The sequence below is a fragment of the Heptranchias perlo genome, chromosome 6 (assembly GCF_035084215.1).
Source record: "Heptranchias perlo isolate sHepPer1 chromosome 6, sHepPer1.hap1, whole genome shotgun sequence".
Classification (NCBI taxonomy): Eukaryota; Metazoa; Chordata; class Chondrichthyes; order Hexanchiformes; family Hexanchidae; genus Heptranchias; species Heptranchias perlo.
The window spans coordinates 12,021,872-12,043,582 of NC_090330.1; the positions used below are offsets into that span (position 1 = coordinate 12,021,872).

Here is a 21,711-nt window from a genome sequence, read left to right on the forward strand (position 1 = left end):
ATTGATCCATCTACACTAACTATCCCTCCCTCTCTTTTTCTGCCAATAATGTTTACCATGGGGAATATAATGCCTGAATACTTCCAGATCCAAATGTTTAATATTTAAATATGAGCAGTGGAAAATAACTGCTGTGGTAAACTGAAGTATTTCCTGCTGAGAGTGGCAAACCAATGCCACCCTGCCCTCTGGAGGCCTGCGTTTGTACGTGTGCATATAGCTAGGCTTTTCTGTACTGTGCGACTGGTGAGTACAAATGTATCTCACATCTGGTCTGCCCGACTTTGTTCAGTAACAGTGTACACACTGAGGTTTGAACAGAAGATTTTTTTTATTTTTTAGAAGCCCATAGTATCTGACACCACCAATGTTGAAAAGAGAGAGAGAGAAAAGGAGAAGTAAATCAAATACAGTAGTAATGGTTAGGTGCTGTTAAGCCTCTAGATTGTAAAAGGAAGGGAGTTACGGAGCATCACGGTTTGAGGCCCTGTGAAAGAACGGCTTAGGCTGCAGTCGTAATACACTTGCAGTCTCGGACTGCAAGCACAGCCGCTATTCATTCTCAGGCTGTGGGCGTCACTGGCAAGGCCAGCATTTTGCCCTGTCAGGAGATAGTTCCGTCCATGCAGGCTTAGAACCCGTGTAACATTCTGCTTCCCTAGAAGCTATTTTCTAACATTAAAAGACTAGATGGGAGCATCCACTTTCTCATAACGTTAGAAAGACTTTGTAGTGAGTTTGGAAAATGTCCAGGAGATCCAACAGGCCACTGATGCACTTTTTTCAATCCCACCCAGTGCCAAGCCCACATTGTGTGAGACCATCTTCTGGAAGTGGTTCTCACATCTTTTAGCTTTAGTGTGTTATTGTATTGAAAGTACAGGCTAATTTGAGGTATTATAGTAAAGAGTTCATCGTAGTTATGTGATGGTGAATTATTGGCAGCATCTTCAATGGAGGGACACAGACCCCATGGAACAGTACACCAGCAAGAATCACAGCCTCCAGGAGAGGGAAAGAAATTTAGAATAAAATAAGACAACAGACACCTTTTTAAACAGAAATAGCATGGATGGGAACATTTCCATATTGTGAATTGGCACAACTGTGAACAGTTTTAGGCTTGTACGCATTACAGGGAAAATGGAAAGAAAATACAGTTTCCAATTTTGTCTGTTTCTTTTCCTGCTTTAAAACTCTGCAACAATTCATTAGGTCTCTTTTCCATTGGCACTGAATCTACTTGCGGTAATAATCTATCCCACAAACGAATATGATGGAATTCCCTTCACACCCAGTCCAGTAACCTGGAAAATAAAATAAAATGGTGTTCATTCATTTTGAATCTTCTCATTTATTATCTCAAAGTACGAATATCTGTCAATAAACGGAGTGAATCCTCAGCCCATACCCTGAATAAATCTTTGAAAGTCACACTGAGTTTAGTTAAACTCTCCTCATATGGGGCTCTGCAATGAGTACCTGAGCCACACAGACTAGTAAGGTCTTAGCATCTATCCCTGGCATAACGGCACTAAAGTTGGCCTCAGCATCTCTGGATTAGGAAAATTGGCTGGGATTCTTGCTCCTGATCACAATCTCACTACCTAGTGATGTCTAAAAAGTGGAGATGGATAGATGGAAGAAAGTTTGTTAGTTTGTGGCAGAATAAGGCTGGACTGTGATGTCTTCATGAAGCCTAACACCACTCACTGTCTGGCCTCACACATGAATAATGCCCACTTGTCAAGTTACCAGTGGACAGCCAGCGCTCATAGAACTGAACCCAGCATGGAGTCAGTGCCTTCAGGAGAGGAGGTGGCAGGAGAAATTTGGCACTAAAAGTAGTTAAAAAAAAGACTCATAAAATGAAATAATTGTTTCAATTAATATTCTGTCCTAACAAGGCAATCTTTTGAAATAGCTGCTGTATCCAGTCTTTTGCACTTGCCAGTGATGCGTCGAATTTAGGTTACATGTCAGCCTTGGCTCAGTGGTAGCACTCTCACCTGAGTCAGAAAGTTGCGGGTTCAAGTCCCACTCCAGAGACTTGAGCACGTAGCCCAGGTTGACATTCCAGTGCAGTACTGAAGAAGTGCTTAACTGTCGGAGGTGCCATCTTTCGGATGAGACGTTAAACCGAGGTCCCGTCCCTGAAGATTCCATCCAATTCGCACTTTCCACCAGGAGGTGGAGCTCCAATCTCTTACTGTCCATCAGAAAACTCTTAAAAGTCTCAGGCGGATGTAAAAGTTCCAATGGCACTATTTCGAAGACCAGTGGAGTTATCCCTGGTGTCCTGGCCAATATTTATCTCTCAACCAACATCACTAATACAGATTATCTGGTCATTATCACACTGCTGTTTGTGGGACCTCGCTGTGTGCAAAATTGGCTGCCGCGTTTCCTACATTACAACAGTGACTTCACTTCAAAAAGTAATTCATTGGCTGTAAAGCGCTTTGGGACGTCCTGAGATTGTGAAAACTGCTATATAAATGGTTTCCCCCATTCTTCTCCACCACCACCAGACAGCTCAGTTGGTGAAGACATTGGTCAGTACAAAACTGAGCCGTATTGACCAGAAAGGTCACAATTTCGATTACGAGTCTGTGCTGAATCAGCTGATCTCAGCTGGGGTAACCCTGGTGGTAAGAGTGCTGCTGGGATAGGTGAAGGACAAATAGGCCGAGCTCTTCACTCCCGATTGCTATTTAGTGATCTCTGTTGGAAAGCGCATCCGTGTGAATGTCAGCTGAGGAGAGGATCAAGTTTGGCTGTGGTACCCGCACAGACAAATAGGGGGAAAAGTTGGATAAGGGCCGTTTTTGGGCGGGGGCAGCGTGATCCGCTATTACCCTGCGCCCGATGGCTCCGCACATGCAGGACGAGACTTTTGTCAGGCTTGAGGACTTACCTGCAATCTGGGTTGGAAATCAGCGTTAAACGAAGATTCCATCCAATTCACAATTTCCACCAACAGGTGGAGCTCCAACCTCTTAAAGGCAGGCTGTCCGTTGGAAAGCTCTTAAAGGGAGCTGGTACCTGTTATTTGCTGAAAATAACAGTCTGCTGTCTGCACGGAGTCTGAACAGAGAACAGACATCGCACATGCAAAACACAGATGCAGCTCCCGTCCCTATGTTTACAAACTGATGAGTTATGTTAAAACATTGAATAAAGGTTTGCACCACTAAATCCCACGTCCTCCAATCTGCATGCCAGACCTCACCAATCTGCTGATCTGAGTTGGTACCAGGCCTGCGAGAGTGTGTACACCAAGGTTCTCTGCTGATGCACTAGAGGCCTTGGTGCAAGAGGTGGACAGAAGGAGAGACATCCTATATCCGCAGGGGGGCAAGAGGGTCCCCCAGACATATACCCAAAAGGCAGTGGGAGGCAGCGGGGGACGAAATCAATGCCAGGCACTCAGCATCATGAACATGCATGCAGTGCAGGAAGAAGTTCAATGCTTTGACATGAGTGGTCAAGGTGAGTGAGGTCCACTGTCAAGTGGCGTCTCCTACCAACTGCACCACTAGCCACATCCACTGCTCCACACACTACACCCCCCCTTCACCCACATACCAGCAAACTCTTTCAATCAGTACTCAATTCTTCCAATCAGATGCTTCCTCTCACCCTTACACATTACCACTGTTGCAAGCCGCCCACCCACAATTCACAGGCCACACACACTGGCAGCTATTCAACTATGACAGGCATATCACCCAAACACACATCCCACTTTCTTGCAGGAGAAAGTGGCGCATATCAGGAGGCAGCAAGTGGCAGTGGCATTTAGCCCCTCGAGTCTGTTCCTCCATTCAAGGAGATCATAGTGGACCTGTGACCTAACTCCATATACCCGCCTTAGCCCCATATCCCTTAATACCCTTGGTTAACAAAAATTAATCAATCTCAGATTTAAAATTAACGATTGAGCTAGCATCAGGTGCCATTTGCGGAAGAGCGTTCCAAACCTCTCCCACCCTTTGCGTGTAGAAGCGTTTTCTAACTTCACTCCTGCAAGTCCTGGCTCTAAATGTTAGGCTATGTCCTCACGTCCTAGTATTCAAGTGTAGGAGACCTCCAAAAACAGTTACAAATGTCTCGGCAGCCAGAAGTAATAATCCAGCCACTAACCTGTAAATCCTACACAGTCCTTTTAAATAGCGCTGGTGGGGGTGTCCTCCAGGCACTCTAAGACACGTTTAGATGGTTGGGGTTAAAACTGTGTGTTGAGTTGAGCGTTAAGTCCCAAAATGGCGTCTATCACTTTAAATCAGCGTTGCACACTGATTGTTTCCATTTTCTCCTTACTTTACTTGCAGCCGGCGTTCGTTATCCGCGCCTGCGCTAACTCCTATACCAAGATGGCATCCGGGGCACGTCATGCTGGAAACGTGCGTCCGCATCCAAGACACCATCTTGGATGAGGGAGAGGCCGTATAGCGCTGAAACAACGGGCACTACACGGCCCAATTTAGCGCCCATAGTCTTCTAAATGCTTGATGTCTAGCTTCATGCTTGAACAATAACCACAACAACTTGCATTTATAAAGATCCTTTAACATGATATAATGTCCCAAGGCGCTTTACAGGATGCATTTAAGGGAAAGCTAGATAAGCACATGAGGGAGAAAGGAATAGAAGGGTATCCTGACAGGGTTAGATGAAGTAGGGAGGGAGGAGGCTCGTGCAGAGCATAAATACCAGCATGGACCAGTTGGGCCGAATGGTCTGTTTCTGTGCTGTAGTTTCAGTGTAACTTGATGTTATCAAACAAAATTTGACACCGAGCCACATAAGGAGATATTTGGATAGCTGACCAAAACCTTGGTCAAAGAGGTAGGTTTTAAGGAGTGTCTTAAAGGTGGAGAGGTTTAGGAAGGCAATTCCAGAGCTTAGGGCCTAGACAGCTGAAGGCACGGCCACCAATGGTGGAGCAATTAAAATCGGGGTTGCGCAAGAGGCCAGAATTGGAGGAGTGCAGAGATCTCAAATGGTTGAAGGACTGGAGGAGATTACAGAGACGGAGAGAGTGAGGGCATAGAGGGACCTGAAAACAAGGCTGAGAATTTTAAAATCGAGGCATTGCCGGACCGGGTGCCAATATAGGTCAGCGTGCACAGGAGTGATGGGTGAACGGGACTACAATGACCAGTTGAGTGAACTGGAGGCCGTCTGCAATTATTCCAGGATTCGTTAGTGACTTAGGAGAAGAGAGAAGCCAAATGGGAGGATGTTTTTTAAAATTCTACTCTATCGCTAATTGTACTCAGCATACGGTAAGACAATTCCACATACCTTAAAAATTCCACCTGCCTGTGGCTCTCTCTGAAGCGACTCTTCGTCCATTCTTTTGGTTGCTGATGTTACATAAAGATCAGAATAATCCTTTCCTCCGAAGCAGCAACATGTTGTTTTACTAACAGGCAGTTTCACTGTCTGGATCCTTTTACCTGAAAGAAAGGCCCTCCTTTGTTATTTGTACAATTATGCGCAGCAAACCAAGCCGCCATCTCTATCAGGGAGCAGTGCTGACAGTAGGGAGACCCAGTACGGTACATTTGTAGCCAGACGCAGGTAGGAGCAGGGCTGGGTGGACAGTGGTATTGGATGGCAATGAAAGTGGAAAATGAATGACAATGAAAGGGACAAATGGATGGTAATGAAAGGAGGGAAATAAATGTCAATAAAGGGGAAAAGGAAGGAGAAATGGATGGCAATAGACAGAAGGCAAAATAGATGGTAATGAAGGGAAGAGGGAGGGGCAAAGAAGCTGGGAGCAATGCTTTGGATTGGGGAGGGAGATTGCCAGCATTAACTGGGAGAGTGGATGAGAAAAGAGAGGTCTAGCATTTCCTGCCACTTGATTGAACACATCTCCAGAGGGCTAGGACTTCCACCCACCATAGAGATACCCGTCGACCCCAGCTGACTTTCAAATGGGGTTGAATTTTTTTTTTAAAGATTGAGCTTGTTAGGCACAAAAGTGTTTTCCTATTTCTAAAAATTCTTATTGTCTTACCCTATCTATCCAAATGCAACATAAGAACATAAGAACATAAGAAATAGGAGCAGGAGTAGGCCAATCGGCCCCTCGAGCCTGCTCCGCCATTCAATAAGATCATGGCTGATCTGATCCTAACCTCAAATCTAAATTCATGTCCAATTTCCTGCCCGCTCCCCGTAACCCCTAATTCCCTTTACTTCTAGGAAACTGTCTATTTCTGTTTTAAATTTATTTAATGATGTAGCTTCCACAGCTTCCTGGGGCAGCAAATTCCACAGACCTACTACCCTCTGAGTGAAGAAGTTTCTCCTCATCTCAGCCCCTTATCCTAAGATTATGCCCCCTAGTTCTAGTTTCACCCAACCTTGGGAACATCCTTACCGCATCCACCCGATCAAGCCCCTTCACAATCTTATATGTTTCAATAAGATCGCCTCTCATTCTTCTGAACTCCAATGAGTAGAGTCCCAATCTACTCAACCTCTCCTCATATGTCCGCCCCCTTATCCCCGGGATTAACTGAGTGAACCTTCTTTGTACTGCCTCGAGAGCAAGTATGTCTTTTCTTAAGTATGGACACCAAAACTGTATGCAGTATTCCAGGTGCGGTCTCACCAATACCTTATATAACTGCAGCAATACCTCCCTGTTTTTATATTCTATCCCCCTAGCAATAAAAGCCAACATTCCGTTGGCCTTCTTCATCACCTGCTGCACCTGCATACTAACTTTTTGATTTTCTTGCACTAGGACCCCCAGATCCCTTTGTACTGCAGTACTTTCCAGTTTCTCGCCATTAAGATAATAACTTGCTCTCTGATTTTTCCTGCCAAAGTGCATAACCTCACATTTTCCAATATTGTGTTGCATCTGCCAAATCTCCGCCCACTCACCCAGCCTGTCTAAATCCCCCTGTAGGTTTTTTATGTCCTCCTCACTCTCCACTTTCCCTCCCATCTTTGTATCATCTGCAAACTTTGATATGTTACACTCGGTCCCCTCCTCCAAATCATTAATATAGATTGTAAAGAGTTGGGGACCCAGCACCGACCCCTGCGGAACACCACTGGCTACTGGTTGCCAGTCCGAGAATGAACCATTTATCCCAACTCTCTGCTTCCTGTTAGATAACCAATCCTCCACCCATGCCAGAATATTACCCCCAATCCAGTGATTCTTTATCTTGAGCAATAATCTTTTATGTGGCACCTTGTCGAATGCCTTCTGGAAGTCTAAATACACTACGTCCACTGGTTCCCCTTTATCCACCCTGTACGTTATGTCCTCAAAGAACTCAAGCAAATTTGTCAGACATGACTTCCCCTTCATAAAGCCATGCTGACTTTGTCCTATTAAATTATGTTTATCCAAATGTTCCACTACTGTCTCCTTAATAATAGACTCCAAAATTTTACCCACCACAGATGTTAGGCTAACTGGTCTATAATTTCCAGCCTTCTACCTACTACCCTTTTTAAATAAGGGTGTTACATTAGCAGTTTTCCAATCTGCCGGGACCTTTGCCGAGTCCAGAGAATTTTGGAAAATTATTACCAAAGCATCCACAATCCCTACTGCCACTTCCCTCAAGACCCTAGGATGTAAGCCATCAGGTCCAGGGGATTTATCCGCCTTGAGTCCCATTAATTTACTGAGTACCAATTCCTTAGTGATTTTAATCGTATTTAGCTCCTCCCCCCCTAGAACCAGCAATAGCTTCTCTTGCCACCCACACCTTCACCTCTAGTGTCCCAGATATCTATCCTTGGCCTCCTTGTCATCCTTATCTACATGTTACCCTTCGATGCTATCACTTGCAACCCAGGGTCAGCTATGTATGCCAATAATACTCAGCTCTATCTTTCCATTTCTTCTCTCAACCCCCCATAACCATCTCCATTGTGTCAGACTGTCAGTCCAACATCAAGTTATGGTTGAGTCAAAACTTCCTCCAAATGGAACATCAGGGAGACTAAAGCCTCATTTTTAGTCCTGGCCAGGAACTCCACTCCCTTGCCACTGATTCTATGCTCCATCCCACCAACTCGCTCAGGATGGACCAAACCGTGAGAAACCTTGGCATCCTTCTTGACCCCGAGCTGAGCTTCAAGCCCCATTATTCTTTCCATCATCAAGACCGCTTACTTCCATCTCCACAACATTGCCCACCTGTGCATGTGTGTTTACTGAGTTTCAAAAACTTTACTACAAAATATCTCACAGTAGAAAATCCCCACATGGTTTGTTTACCTGTCTCTGGGTCGATACGAAGGACTCTTCCACCATTATAACAGGCAACCCAGAGTTTCCCTTCACTATCGATGCACTGTCCATCAGGAATAACTTCTTCTTGTTCAAGCTTGTACACAACCCTTCGATTTGCTATCCAAAATAAACAGTGTAGAGTTTACATATTACAAATCACTCCCATTTCCTTTATGGATCTGCCCTGAGGATTGAGCAGTAGAATCTCTCCAGCAGTGCATTTTATTGCACTACGTGACATTGTAGATTTTCCAGGAAGCATAATCAAAGCCCCAAAATCAAGTCAGCAATCAACCATAGAATCATAGAATCATAGAAGTTACAACATGGAAACAGGCCCTTCGGCCCAACATGTCCATGTCGCCCAGTTTATACCACTAAGCTAGTCCCAATTGCCTGCACTTGGCCCATATCCCTCTATACCCATCTTACCCATGTAACTGTCCAAATGCTTTTTAAAAGACAAAATTGTACCCGCCTCTACTACTGCCTCTGGCAGCTCGTTCCAGACACTCACCACCCTTTGAGTGAAAAAATTGCCCCTCTGGACCCTTTTGTATCTCTCCCCTCTCACCTTAAATCTATGCCCCCTCGTTATAGACTCCCCTACCTTTGGGAAAAGATTTTGACTATCGACCTTATCTATGCCCCTCATTATTTTATAGACTTCTATAAGATCACCCCTTAACCTCCTACTCTCCAGGGAAAAAAGTCCCAGTCTGTCTAACCTCTCCCTGTAAGTCAAACCATCAAGTCCCGGTAGCATCCTAGTAAATCTTTTCTGCACTCTTTCTAGTTTAATAATATCCTTTCTATAATAGGGTGACCAGAACTGTACACAGTACTCCAAGTGTGGCCTCACCAATGCCCTGTACAACTTCAACAAGACATCCCAACTCCTGCATTCAATGTTCTGACCAATGAAACCAAGCATGCCGAATGCCTTCTTCACCACCCTATCCACCTGTGACTCCACTTTCAAGGAGCTATGAATCTGTACTCCTAGATCTCTTTGTTCTATAACTCTCCCCAACTCCCTACCATTAATGGAGTAGGTCCTGGCCCGATTCAATCTACCAAAATGCATCACCTCACATTTATCTAAATTAAACTCCATCTGCCATTCATCGGCCCACTGGCCCAATTGATCAAGATCCCGTTGCAATCCCAGATAACCTTCTTCACTGTCCACAATGCCACCAATCTTGGTGTCATCTGCAAACTTACTAACCATGCCTCCTAAATTCTCATCCAAATCATTAATATAAATAACAAATAACAGCGGACCCAGCACCGATCCCTGAGGCACACCGCTGGACACAGGCATCCAGTTTGAAAAACAACCCTCTACAACCACCCTCTGTCTTCTGTCGTCAAGCCAATTTTGTATCCAATTGGCTACCTCACCTTGGATCCCATGAGATTTAACCTTATGTAACAACCTACCATGCGGTACCTTGTCAAATGCTTTGCTGAAGTCCATGTAGACCACGTCTACTGCACAGCCCTCATCTATCTTCTTGGTTACCCCTTCAAAAAACTCAATCAAATTCGTGAGACATGATTTTCCTCTCACAAAACCATGCTGGCTGTTCCTAATTAGTCCCTGCCTCTCCAAATGCCTGTAGATCCTGTCCCTCAGAATACCCTCTAACAACTTACCCACTACAGATGTCAGGCTCACTGGTCTGTAGTTCCCAGGCTTTTCCCTGCCGCCCTTCTTAAACAAAGGCACAACATTTGCTACCCTCCAATCTTCAGGCACCTCACCTGTAGCGGTGGATGATTCAAATATCTCTGCTAGGGGACCCGCAATTTCCTCCCTAACCTCCCATAACGTCCTGGGATACATTTCATCAGGTCCCGGAGATTTATCTACCTTGATGCGCGTTAAGACTTCCAGCACCTCCCTCTCTGTAATATGTACACTCCTCAAGACATCACTATTTATTTCCCCAAGTTCCCTAACATCCATGCCTTTCTCAACCGTAAATACCGATGTGAAATATTCATTCAGGATCTCACCCATTTCTTGTGGTTCCGCACATAGATGACCTTGTTGATCCTTAAGAGGCCCTACTCTCTCCCTAGTTACCCTTTTGCCCTTTATGTATTTGTAGAAGCTCTTTGGATTCACCTTTGCCTGATCTGCCAAAGCAATCTCATATCCCCTTTTTGCCCTCCTGATTTCTCTCTTAACTCTACTCCGGCAATCTCTATACTCTTCAAGGGATCCACTTGATCCCAGCTGCCTATGCATGTCATATGCCTCCTTCTTCTTTTTGACTAGGGCCTCAATCTCCCGAGTCATCCAAGGTTCCCTACTTCTACCAGCCTTGCCCTTCACTTTATAAGGAATGTGCTTACCCTGAACCCTGGTTAACACACTTTTGAAAGCCTCCCACTTACCAGACGTCCCTTTGCCTGCCAACAGACTCTCCCAATCAACTTCTGAAAGTTCCTGTCTAATACCATCAAAATTGGCCTTTCCCCAATTTAGAATTTTAACTTTTGGGCCAGACCTATCCTTCTCCATAGCTATCTTAAAACTAATGGAATTATGATCACTGGTCCCAAAGTGATCCCTCACCAACACTTCTGTCACCTGCCCTTCCTTATTTCCCAAGAGGAGGTCAAGTTTTGCCCCCTCTCTAGTCGGGCCATCCACATACTGAATGAGAAATTCCTCCTGAATACACTCAACAAATTTCTCTCCATCCAAGCCCCTAATGCTATGGCTGTCCCAGTCAATGTTGGGAAAGTTAAAGTCCCCTACTATTACCACCCTATTTTTCTTGCAGCTGTCTGTAATCTCCTTACATATTTGCTCCTCAATTTCCCGTTGACTATTTGGGGGTCTGTAGTACAATCCTATCAAAGTGATCTCTCCCTTCTTATTTTTCAGTTCTACCCATATAGACTCAGTGGGCGAACCCTCGGATATATCCCCTCTCACTACTGCTGTGATGTTCTCCCTAATCAAGAACGCAACTCCCCCTCCTCTCTTACCTCCTGCTCTATCTTTCCTATAGCATCTGTACCCTGGAACATTGAGCTGCCAGTCCTGCCCCTCCCTTATCCATGTTTCAGTAATAGCTATAACATCCCAGTCCCATGTACCCATCCATGCCCTGAGTTCATCTGCCTTGCCCATCAGACTTCTTGCATTGAAATAAATGCAGTTTAATCTAGACTTCCCTTGGTCTTTGCCCTGCTTTCTCAGACCATCTGTCCGGTCATGTTTTGTACACTCTCCCTTACTGCCTTTTGTTTCTGTCACCATTTTATTTCCCACTGACTTCCTGCATCAGTTCCCATCCCCCTGCCACATTAGTTTAAACCCTCCCCAACAGCACTGGCAAACACTCCCCCTAGGACATTGGTTCCAGTCCTGCCCAGATGCAGACCGTCCAATTTGTACTGGTCCCACCTCCCCCAGAACCGGTTCCAATGGCCCAGGAATTTGAATCCCTCCCTCTTGCACCATCTCTCAAGCCACGTATTCATCTTAGCTATCCTGTCATTCCTACTCTGACTTGCCCGTGGCACTGGTAGCAATCCTGAGATTACTACCTTTGAGGTCCTACTCTTTAGTTTAACTCCTAACTCTCTAAATTCAGCTTGTAGGACCTCATCCTGTTTTTTACCTATATCGTTGGTGCCTATATGCACCACGACAACTGGCTGTTCACCCTCCCCCTCCAGAATGTCCTGCAGCCGCTCCGAGACATCCTTGACCCTTGCACCAGGGAGGCAACATACCATCCTGGAGTCTCGGTTGCGTCCGCAGAAACGCCTGTCTATTCCCCTTACAATCGAGTCCCCTATCACTATAGCTCTGCCACTCTTTTTCCTGCCCTCCTGTGCAGCAGAGCCAGCCACGGTGCCATGAACCTGGCCACTGCCACCTTCGCCTGGTGAGCCATCTCCCCCAACAGTATCCAAAACGGTATACCTGTTTTGGAGGGAGATGACCGCAGGGGACCCCTGCACTGCCTTCCTACTCTTCCTCTGTCTGTTGGTCACCCATTCACTATCTCCCTCAGTAATTTTTATCTGCGGTGTGACCAACTCACTGAACGTGCTATCCACGACTTTCTCAGCATCGCGGATGCTCCAAAGTGAGTCCATCCGCAGCTCCAGAGCCGTCAAGCGGTCAAACAATAGCTGCAGCTGGACACACTTCCCGCAGGTGAAGGAATCAGGGATACAGGAAGGAGCCCTGAATTCCCACATCTCACAAGAGGAACATGACACGGCCCTGGGATCTCCTGCCATGACTTAACCCTTAAGTTAGCTTAACAACAACTGCAATGTCAAGAGAAAAAAAAAGGAAAGAAAAACTACTTACCACTCCCTTTAAGGAGTTTACTCCTTTAAATTGTTCTCAATTTAGAGAATGTTAACTACACTAGGGACCTTGATTCACTAAAAAATAAACGCTACTTCCTATAAGACCTGCAGACCTTCCCTTTCCTTTTACTTCAGTTACTGTCGATAAGTAGAAATACTCACCTGAACCTACTCACCAATCAGGTGCCTCCCCTGTGTCGCGTCCCGATCTGATTCCTGACGTCACTTCGAACTCGGTCGCAGCTCCGCTCGGCTCGGCTCCTCTCAGCTGTTCTCAGCGCTCTGAAATCCCGCCTTTTATCGGACGCTCCCTCAAATTAAATGAATCCCACCAATTTCACTTCAATTAAAAAGGTATACTCAAGGGCCCTTGCTGAACAGCAGTCCCCCACTACACAACAGAGACCAGAGAATCCACAAACTCGAACCTTAGACAAATTCAGCAGGAAAATACTCACCAGCCAATCACTTACCTCTTCCTTGGTGACGTCCCACTTGGGTTACTTTTTGCTTCTTATTTATCTTAGGTCCAGGAGTTAAGTCCCTGTGATGTCGCACAGTAGTTGTCTCTTGTTGCAGGTCTGCTGCTGCTTTTATTCCACAATCTCAGTCTTCTACTCTCAGGTCCACTACCGCTCTGCAGGAAAAGCAAGGCAAAGCAGCACCTCCTTCCCCCACTTCACCAAACTCCCACACTTACCGAACTCTCAGCACACTGTGTTGTCCTCACATGTTGGCACCGAGAAGCCCCTAGCAAAACTGAGGCTAATGGGCATCAATGGAAAAATTCTCCAGTGGCCAGAGTTATACCTGACACAAAGGAAGATGATTATATTTGTCAGAAGCCAATCATTTCAGGAGTTCATCAGGGAAGCATCCACAGCCCAACCATCTTCAACTGCTTCAATGACCATCCCTCCATCATAAGGTCAGAGTGGGGCTGTTTGCTGATAATTCCACAGTGTTCAGCTCCATTCACAACTCCTCTGATAATGAAGCAATCCATGCCATCCTACAACAGGACTTGAACACATCCAGACTTGGGATGACAAGTGGCACATAACATTCATGCCACATAAGCACCAGGCAATGGTTATCTCCAACAAGAAAAGGCCCAACCACCTCCCCCAACCTTCAACGTATCACCATCGTCAAGTCCCCCGCCATCAATATCTTGGGGGTCTCCATTGACCAGAAACTTAATTGGACCAGCCATATCAACAGAATGTTCCACTATGATCAAACCATACAGTGTTCTGGTCAGACCACACCTTGAGTACTGCATCCAGTTCTAGTCACCAAGACACAAGGAAGACATTCAAGCAGTACAGGCAGTGCAGAGAAGAGCCACAAGGCTGATGCCCAGTCTTAGGGATCTCAGTTATGAAGATAGATTGGAGAAACCTGGGCTCTTGAAAGAAGATGTCTGGGAGGTGATCTTATAGAGATTCTTAAGATTGTAAATAGTACGGAAAAGATAATTCCAGAAAATTACTTTAAATGAAACTGTAAGAGTCGAACAAGGGGGGTCACATGTTTAAACTAATAAAAGGCAAATTATATCAGAAAATACTTCTTCACACAAACACATGGAATGGACACCCAGATAGAACAGTGAGAGCAAAAACCCCGGAATCATTTAAGAACAGTCGCTGACTCGATGAGGCGACTTTAGCTGGATGGATGAGCTGAGATGGACTGAATAACATCCCTCATCTGTAATTATGTTGCGATCTTGTGATCAACACTGTAGCTACAAGAGCACAGGCTGAGTACTTGGCGACGAGTAGCTTACCTACTGACCCGTAAAAGCCTCTCCACCATGTACAAGGCTCATGTTAGGAGTACAATGGAATACTCACCACTTGGCTAGATGGGTGCAACTGCAACAACACTCAACTATCTTACACCATTGTGGGGACACCATCATCACAAGGACTGCCGCAGTTCAAAGGGAAGGCCCACCACCACCTTGACCTCAGGGCAACTCAGGTCAGGTGATAAGTGCAGCCACATCCTGCAAACAAATGCAAATAATTTAGCATGTAAATAAATAAACCTGTAATACTTACAGATCTTTCCTGACTGCAGCTCATAGTCAAAAGCGTCCACAGTAAAAGATAAACTGTCTATATAATAGAAGATCTTGTGATCCAGGGACCAGTCCAGACCATTGGAAACGTCCACCTGGTCAAAATGTTTGACTACAGATTGATCAGTCTGTAGAGCGTAAAGAGATCCCTGATGCCTTTCTAATTCACCAGGACGAGTCTGTATTGCCATGGTTCCTGAAACAAAAGGCCATGTTAAAACAGAATCTGAAATAATACAGAGATTGCTGTACCTTCCCCGAACAATCCAGCTCTTTAAAATCTCAAAATAGCACAACCAAAGGGAACGGACTTGAATCGTTTATTAAGATTTTACATAGAATTACAGAGAATGTACAGCACTGAAACAGGCCATTCAGCCCAACAGGTCCGTGCTAGTGTTTATGCTCCACACGTGCCTCCTCCCTCCCTACTTCATCTAACCCGAGGACCATATCCTTCTATTCCTTTCTCCCTCAGGTGTTTATCTAGCTTCCCCTTAAATACATCTAAGCTAATCGCCTCAACTACTCCTTGTGGTAGCAAGTTCCACATTCTATCCACTCTCTGGGTAAAGAAGTTTCTCCTGAATTCCCTGTTGGTTTTATTAGTGGCTATCTTATATTTATGGCCCCTAGTTCTGGTCTCCCCTGCAAGTGCAAACATCTTCCCTACGTCTACCCAATCAAACCCTTTCGTAATCTTAAGGAGCTCTATCAGGTCACCCCTCAGTCTTCTCTGACAAGATACTGCCCTTTGTCAAAAAGGACTCACTATACCCCTCGACACACATACTTGCATTCACACACACAGACATTTTCTCCCCATTTGAAGGCAGGGACAAATGCCATTTTAGTGAGGCAACACAGCAAGTTTCAGCAGGCTATCTAACAACAAGGGGCATCACAGCCCATCATGTCCTCACCCCATCACATTTTACAGCAAGTTGACTGGACACCAGTCAGAAACCGTGGCTGATTCCCTCCCCTTCCCCCAAGTCTGAAGAAATTGAAGCCAATCACAGCTGCCCTACCTGAGATCAGCCAACTCAGCACAGATCAGGGAGTGAACCTGGAAGCTTCCTGGCCTGTATTGAACAATGTTGGATATCTAGGCTGCTGTACTGGCGTTTGGTATACACTATCGGATGTGTGATTATTCTTTACTAAATGAGCTGAAGTTCAATGTATTTTATGTTCTTCTTTTATTTCTCTGTTCCTTGTTTGTTTACTTTTAAAAATCAGCTGTAGTTTATGTCATGGAAACAAACGGAAACACGACAGTCAGTGAAAATAGCAGATGGTCAATGCTGGCATATATGACTGCATTGTTAAGAATTGTAACTGAATATTGCATTTTCTTTTTATTTTAGTGACTTGCCAAAATTTGAAAGCTTGGTTTATTTCAAAAATGGCTGATAATTAGAATCATAAAATCATAGAATGGTTACAGCACAGAATGAGGCCATTCGCCCCATCAAGCCCATGCCGGCTCTTTGTAAGAGCAATCCAGTTGGTCCTATTCCCCTGCTCTTTTCCCGTACCTCTGCAAATTTTTTTCTTTCAAGTATTTATCCAATTCCTTTTTGAAAGCCATGATTGAATCTGCTTCCACCACCCTTTCAGACAGCGCATTCCAGATCATAAATACTCACTGCGTAAAAAAGTTTTTCCTCATGTCACCTTCGGTTCTTTTGCCAATCACCTTAAATCTGTGTCCTCTGGTTCTTGACCCTTCCACCAATGGGAACAGTTTCTCTTTATTTACTTTATCTAAACCCTTCATGATTTTGAACACCTCTATCAAATCTCCTCTCAACCTTCTCTGCTCGAAGAAGAACAACCCCAGCTTCTCCAGTCTATCCACCTAACTGAAGTCCCTCATCCCTGGAACCATTCCAGTAAATCTTTTCTGTACCCTCTCTAAGGCCTTCACATCCTTCCTTAGGTGCCCAGAATTGGACACAATACTCCAGTTGTGGCTGAACCAGTGTTTTATAGAGGTTCAACATAACTCCCTTCCTTTGTACTCAATGCCTCTATTTATAAAGCCCAGGATCCCTTTATGCTTTTTCAACCGCTTTCTCAACTTGTCCTGCCACCTTCAACGATTTGTGCATATATACCTCAGGTCTCTCTGTTCCTGCACCCCCTTTAGAATTGTACCATTTAGTTTTTATTGCCTCTCCTCATTCTTCCTGCCAAAATGTATCATTTCGCACTTCTCTGCGTTAAGTTTCATCCGCCCATTCCACCAGTCTGTCTATGTCCTCTTGAAGTCTATTACTGTTGTGGGAAAAATCACCACTCGGAGTCAGACTTAAAGATTCAACATGCAGTTTATTGGACAAAGCTTTGGGAGAAGGACTGGACACTCCGTAGTGAACGCAGCTACCTTCTCAACTTTAAAATGGTTGTCATGCTTTTTTATACCTTTGAAATACAGATTTTCAGTAGCTTTTACATCATTAATCTTGATTACACACATTAACCAATTAAACCCGCATGGCAACAATGGACTGCTTACACATTAACCAATTAAGTCCGCATAGCAACAACGGACTGCTTACGCATTAACCAATTAAGTCCGAACAACTATTATCGCCTTAAGACAGTATGCCTTTGTTTCACGCAGTCTGGTTCTATAGTTTTATCAGTTCGTTGTGAAATGTCTTTTGTATTCCCAGACTGTAAGCCAGTTTTGGAATGTACAAACTCAACACTTTTAACTGTCTTTCCCACAGTCACAGAATCCATTTTATTTAATAGTGTCCATTTTGTTTAATAGTGTCCATTTTGTTAGTAGTCAAGCGTTATATTTAAGCCTTTAATTAAGGTTAGTCTAATCTACACAAAGCACATTTCAGTGTGGTTTTAGGGTAAAGACCACCGCCATGTACCCAATAGTCACTTCATCATTGCCCTTAACCCAGCAGCCCAAATTTTACGCTAACAATTACTATCCTCCTCACTGTTTACTACACTTCCAAGTTTTGTGCCATCTGCAAATTTTGAAATTGTGCCCTGTACACCCAAGTCCAATTCATTAATATATATCAAAAAAAGCAGAGGTCCTAGTACTGACCCCTGGGGAACACCACTGTATACCTTCAGAACAACAATCGTTCATCGCTACTCTCTGTTTCCTGTCACTTAGCCAATTTCGTATCAATGCTGCCACTGCCCCTTTTATTCCATGGGCTTAACTTTTGCTGACAAACCTATTATGTGGCACTTTATCAAACACTTTTTGGAAGTCTATAGACACAATATCAATCACATTGCCCTCATCAACCCTCTCTGTTACCTCATCAAAAAACTCAATCAAGTTAGTTAAACATGATTTGCCTTTAACAATCTGTGCTGACTTTCCTTTATTAATCCACACTTGGACAAGTGACTATTAATTTTGTCCCAGATTATCATTTCTAAAAGCTTCCCCACCACCGAGGTTAAACTGACTGGCCTGTAGTTGCTGGGCTTATCCTTACACCCTTTTTTGAACAAGGGTGTAACATTTACAATTCTCCAGTCCTCTGGCACCACCCCCGTATCTAAAGAGAATTGGAAGATTATGCCCATCACCTTTGCAATTTCCATCCTTACTTCCCTCAGCAACCTAGGATGCAGTGTCTCAATGTCCCATAACAATCTCATCCCAGTATCCCACACTCAGCTCACAAAATTGACCCTAAAATGTACTGAGATTAGTCTGTACAGTTTAGTTAACAAAGAATTATGAACTTTGCTTAGTGCCTAACTACACTGGCTGGACTTGTCAATAAGAAACCCAACTTAACCAGCTGTTAGGCTTAAGTGAGTAATAATTACACATGTTTGTGAAACATTACAAGTTGTGGGTTTGTGACCAATGAGAACTGGTTTATGTTTCTGAAACTCATTTCAATTTGAGTTCAGAACAGGATTCACTGATGTGGAGAGGGGTGGGATTCAGAAAACATTTTGCTTCAGAAACATGAACTGGTTCTCACTAGTCACCAACCCGCAACATACACTGTTCCTCAAACACATGTAAATGCTCTTAAGATGCATTCACAGGAGGGTTAAGCCCGTCTACTCTGTTCGCATATTTTATCTTAAGTTTGAATATATTGACGATTCGCAAGGTCAGCAAGAGAATCATGAAGTTGAGTTCTTATTTGTGACCAACACTGCAGTCGGATGCGGCAGACTTACCCCAGGATTCAGTAACACCAACATTGTCTAAAGACAACAAAACACATTTCAAACGGTCAAACCTGCAAGAAAGCGTCCAGCGGGATCCACTTTGCCATCATTGAATCTGGTGTTTGTTTTATCACTATCGATCTGTGCTATGTTAGTAACCACTTTTTTTTCCCAGTCCAAAAAGGCAAACCTTTTTCCAATAGCCAGGACGTATCCCCCAGAACTCCGGGGAACTGCAGCCCCAACTGGAGCATCTGAAAAATGCAGGACGAGCAAGGAGCAATTACATTTAACGGAACTTTTAATATCAAATAGTAACTTTCAATACTACGTGACAACAAAATAAATGGAAGGATAAATTTAGGGGTCGATTTTGCAATGGCGGCGGGTTGGCAGCAGGGGAGGGGGTGAAGGTGCATGTGGCAAACCCACATGAACAAAAACTTACCGTTTCCGACACGATCGCATGTTGAGTGCTGATGATTAACGTCCTCTCCGGGTTTCGTGCCCGGCAGCCAGTCTGATTGACAGGCCGGCTGCCGTCAGGAGCTGCAACACGAGGGGTGGGGGAGCGAGAAAGAGAGAGAGCAAGACGTCATCCGGCACTGGAATAGAAGACCGGGGTGGGGGGAGGGTGGAAGATCGGGGGGGAGAGTGGAAGATCGGGGGGGGGGGAGATTGGAAGATTGGGGGGGGAGAGTGGAAGATCGGGGGGGGGGGAGATTGGAAGATTGCGGGGGGGAGAGTGGAAGATCGGGGGGGAGAGTGGAAGATCAGGGAGGAGAGTGGAAGATCAGGGGGGAGAGGGGAAGATCGGGGGGGAGAGTGGAAGATCGGGGGGGAGAGTGGAAGATCGGGGGGGAGAGTGGAAGATCGGGGGGGAGAGTGGAAGATCGGGGGGGAGAGTGGAAGATCGGGGGGGGAGAGGGAAAGATCGGGGGAGAGAGTGGAAGATCAGGGGGGAGGGGGAAGATTGGGAGGGAGAGGGGAAGATCGGGGGGGAGAGGGGAAGATCGGGGGGGCAGAGGGGAAGATCGGGGGGGAGTGTAGAAGATCAGGGGGGAGAGTGGAAGATCGGGGAGGAGAGGGGAAGATCGGGGGGGAGAGGGGAAGATCGGGGGGAGAGGGGAAGATCGGGGGGGGAGAGGGAAAGATCGGGGGGAGAGGGGAAGATCGGGGGGAGAGGGGAAGATCGGGGGGGAGAGGGGAAGATCGGGGAAGAGAGTGGAAGATCGGAGGGAGAGGGGAAGATCGGGGGGGGAGAGGGGAAGATCGGGGGGAGAGGGGGAAGATTGGGAGGGAGAGGGGAAGATCGGGGGGGAGAGGGGAAGATCGGGGGGGGAGAGGGGAAGATCGGGGGGGAGTGTAGAAGATCGGGGGGGAGAGTGGAAGATTGGGGAGGAGAGGGGAAGATCGGGGGGGAGAGGGGAAGATCGGGGGGAGAGGGGAAGATCGGGAGGGAGAGTGGCAGATCGGGGGGGAGAGGGGAAGATCGGGGGGAGAGGGGAAGATCGGGGGGAGAGGGGAAGATCGGGGGGGAGAGGGGAAGATCGGGGAAGAGAGTGGAAGATCGGAGGGAGAGGGGAAGATCGGGGGGGGAGAGGGGAAGATCGGGGGGAGAGGGGAAGATCGGGGGGAGAGGGGAAGATCAGGGGTGGGGGGGGAAGATCGGGCGCGAGAGGGAAATATCGGGGGAGAGAGTGGAAGATCGGGGGGGCAGAGTGGAAGATCGGGGGGGGAGGGTGGAAGATCGGGGGAGGGGGGAAGATCGGGGGGGAGAGGGGAAGATCGGGCGGGGGGAGAGGGGAAGATCGGGGGGGAGAGTGGAAGATCGGGGGGGGGAGAAGGGAAGATCGGTGGGGGGGAGAGGGGAAGATCGGGGGGGAGAGGGGAAGATCGGGGGCGGGGAGAGTGGAAGATCGGGGGAGAGATTGGAAGATCGGGGGGGAGAGTGGAAGATCGGGGGGAGAGGGGAAGATCGGGGGGAAGAGGGGAAGATCGGGGGGAGAGTGGAAGATCGGGGGGAGAGTGGAAGATCGGGGGGAAGAGGGGAAGATCGGGGGGGAGAGGGGAAGATCGGGGGGAGAGTGGAAGATCGGGGGGAGAGTGGAAGATCGGGGGGAAGAGGGGAAGATCGGGGGGAGAGTGGAAGATCGGGGGGAGAGTGGAAGATCGGGGGGGGAGAGGGGAAGATCGGGGGGAGAGTGGAAGATCGGGGGGAAGAGGGGAAGATCGGGGGGGAGAGGGGAAGATTGCGGGGGAGAGTGGAAGATCGGGGGGGAGAGGTGAAGATCGGGGGGGAGGGGGCAGATCGGGGGGGAAGAGTAGAAGATCGGGGGGGAGAGTGGAAGATCGGGGGGAGAGGGGAAGATCGGGGGGGAGAGGGGAAGATCGGGGGGGGGGAAAGTGGAAGATCGGGGGGGAGAATGGAAGATCGGGGGGGAGATTGGAAGATCGGTGGGGAGAGGGGAAGATCGGGGCGTAGAGGGGAAGATCGGGGGGAGAGGGGAAGATCGGGGGGAGAGGGGAAGATCGGGGGGGAGGGGGAAGATCAGGGGGAGAGGGGAAGATCGGGGGTGAGAGGGGAAAATCGGGGGGGAGAGTGGAAGATCGGGGGGAGAGCGGAAGATCGGGGGGGAGAGGGGAAGATCGGGGGGGAGATTGGAAGATCGGGGGGGAGAGGGGAAGATCGGGGGGGAGAGGTGAAGATCGGGGGGGGAGAGGGGAATATCGGGAGGGAGAGTGGAAGATTGGGGAGAGAGCGGAAGATCGGGGGGAGAGTGGAAGATCGGGGGGG

General features: G+C 46.7%; 1 protein-coding gene across 2 annotated transcripts in view; it reads right to left on the reverse strand.

Moving 5' to 3' along the window:
* Nucleotides 1-327: 327 nt before the first annotated feature.
* The window catches only part of LOC137322452 (regucalcin-like), a 28,131-nt gene continuing 6,747 nt past the window's right edge, over nt 328-21,711 (reverse strand). The window contains exons 2-6 of one of the 2 annotated variants that reach the window (XM_067985372.1): nt 18,986-19,168; nt 14,710-14,925; nt 8,270-8,401; nt 5,311-5,465; nt 328-1,307 (exon numbers count right to left, since the gene is read on the reverse strand). In XM_067985372.1, the coding sequence (XP_067841473.1) occupies nt 1,257-1,307; nt 5,311-5,465; nt 8,270-8,401; nt 14,710-14,925; nt 18,986-19,168 (737 nt within the window). In that variant the 3' untranslated portion in view covers nt 328-1,256. The remainder of the gene's footprint in view (nt 1,308-5,310; nt 5,466-8,269; nt 8,402-14,709; nt 14,926-18,985; nt 19,169-21,711) is intronic. The other variant, XM_067985373.1, reaches the window with a different exon arrangement.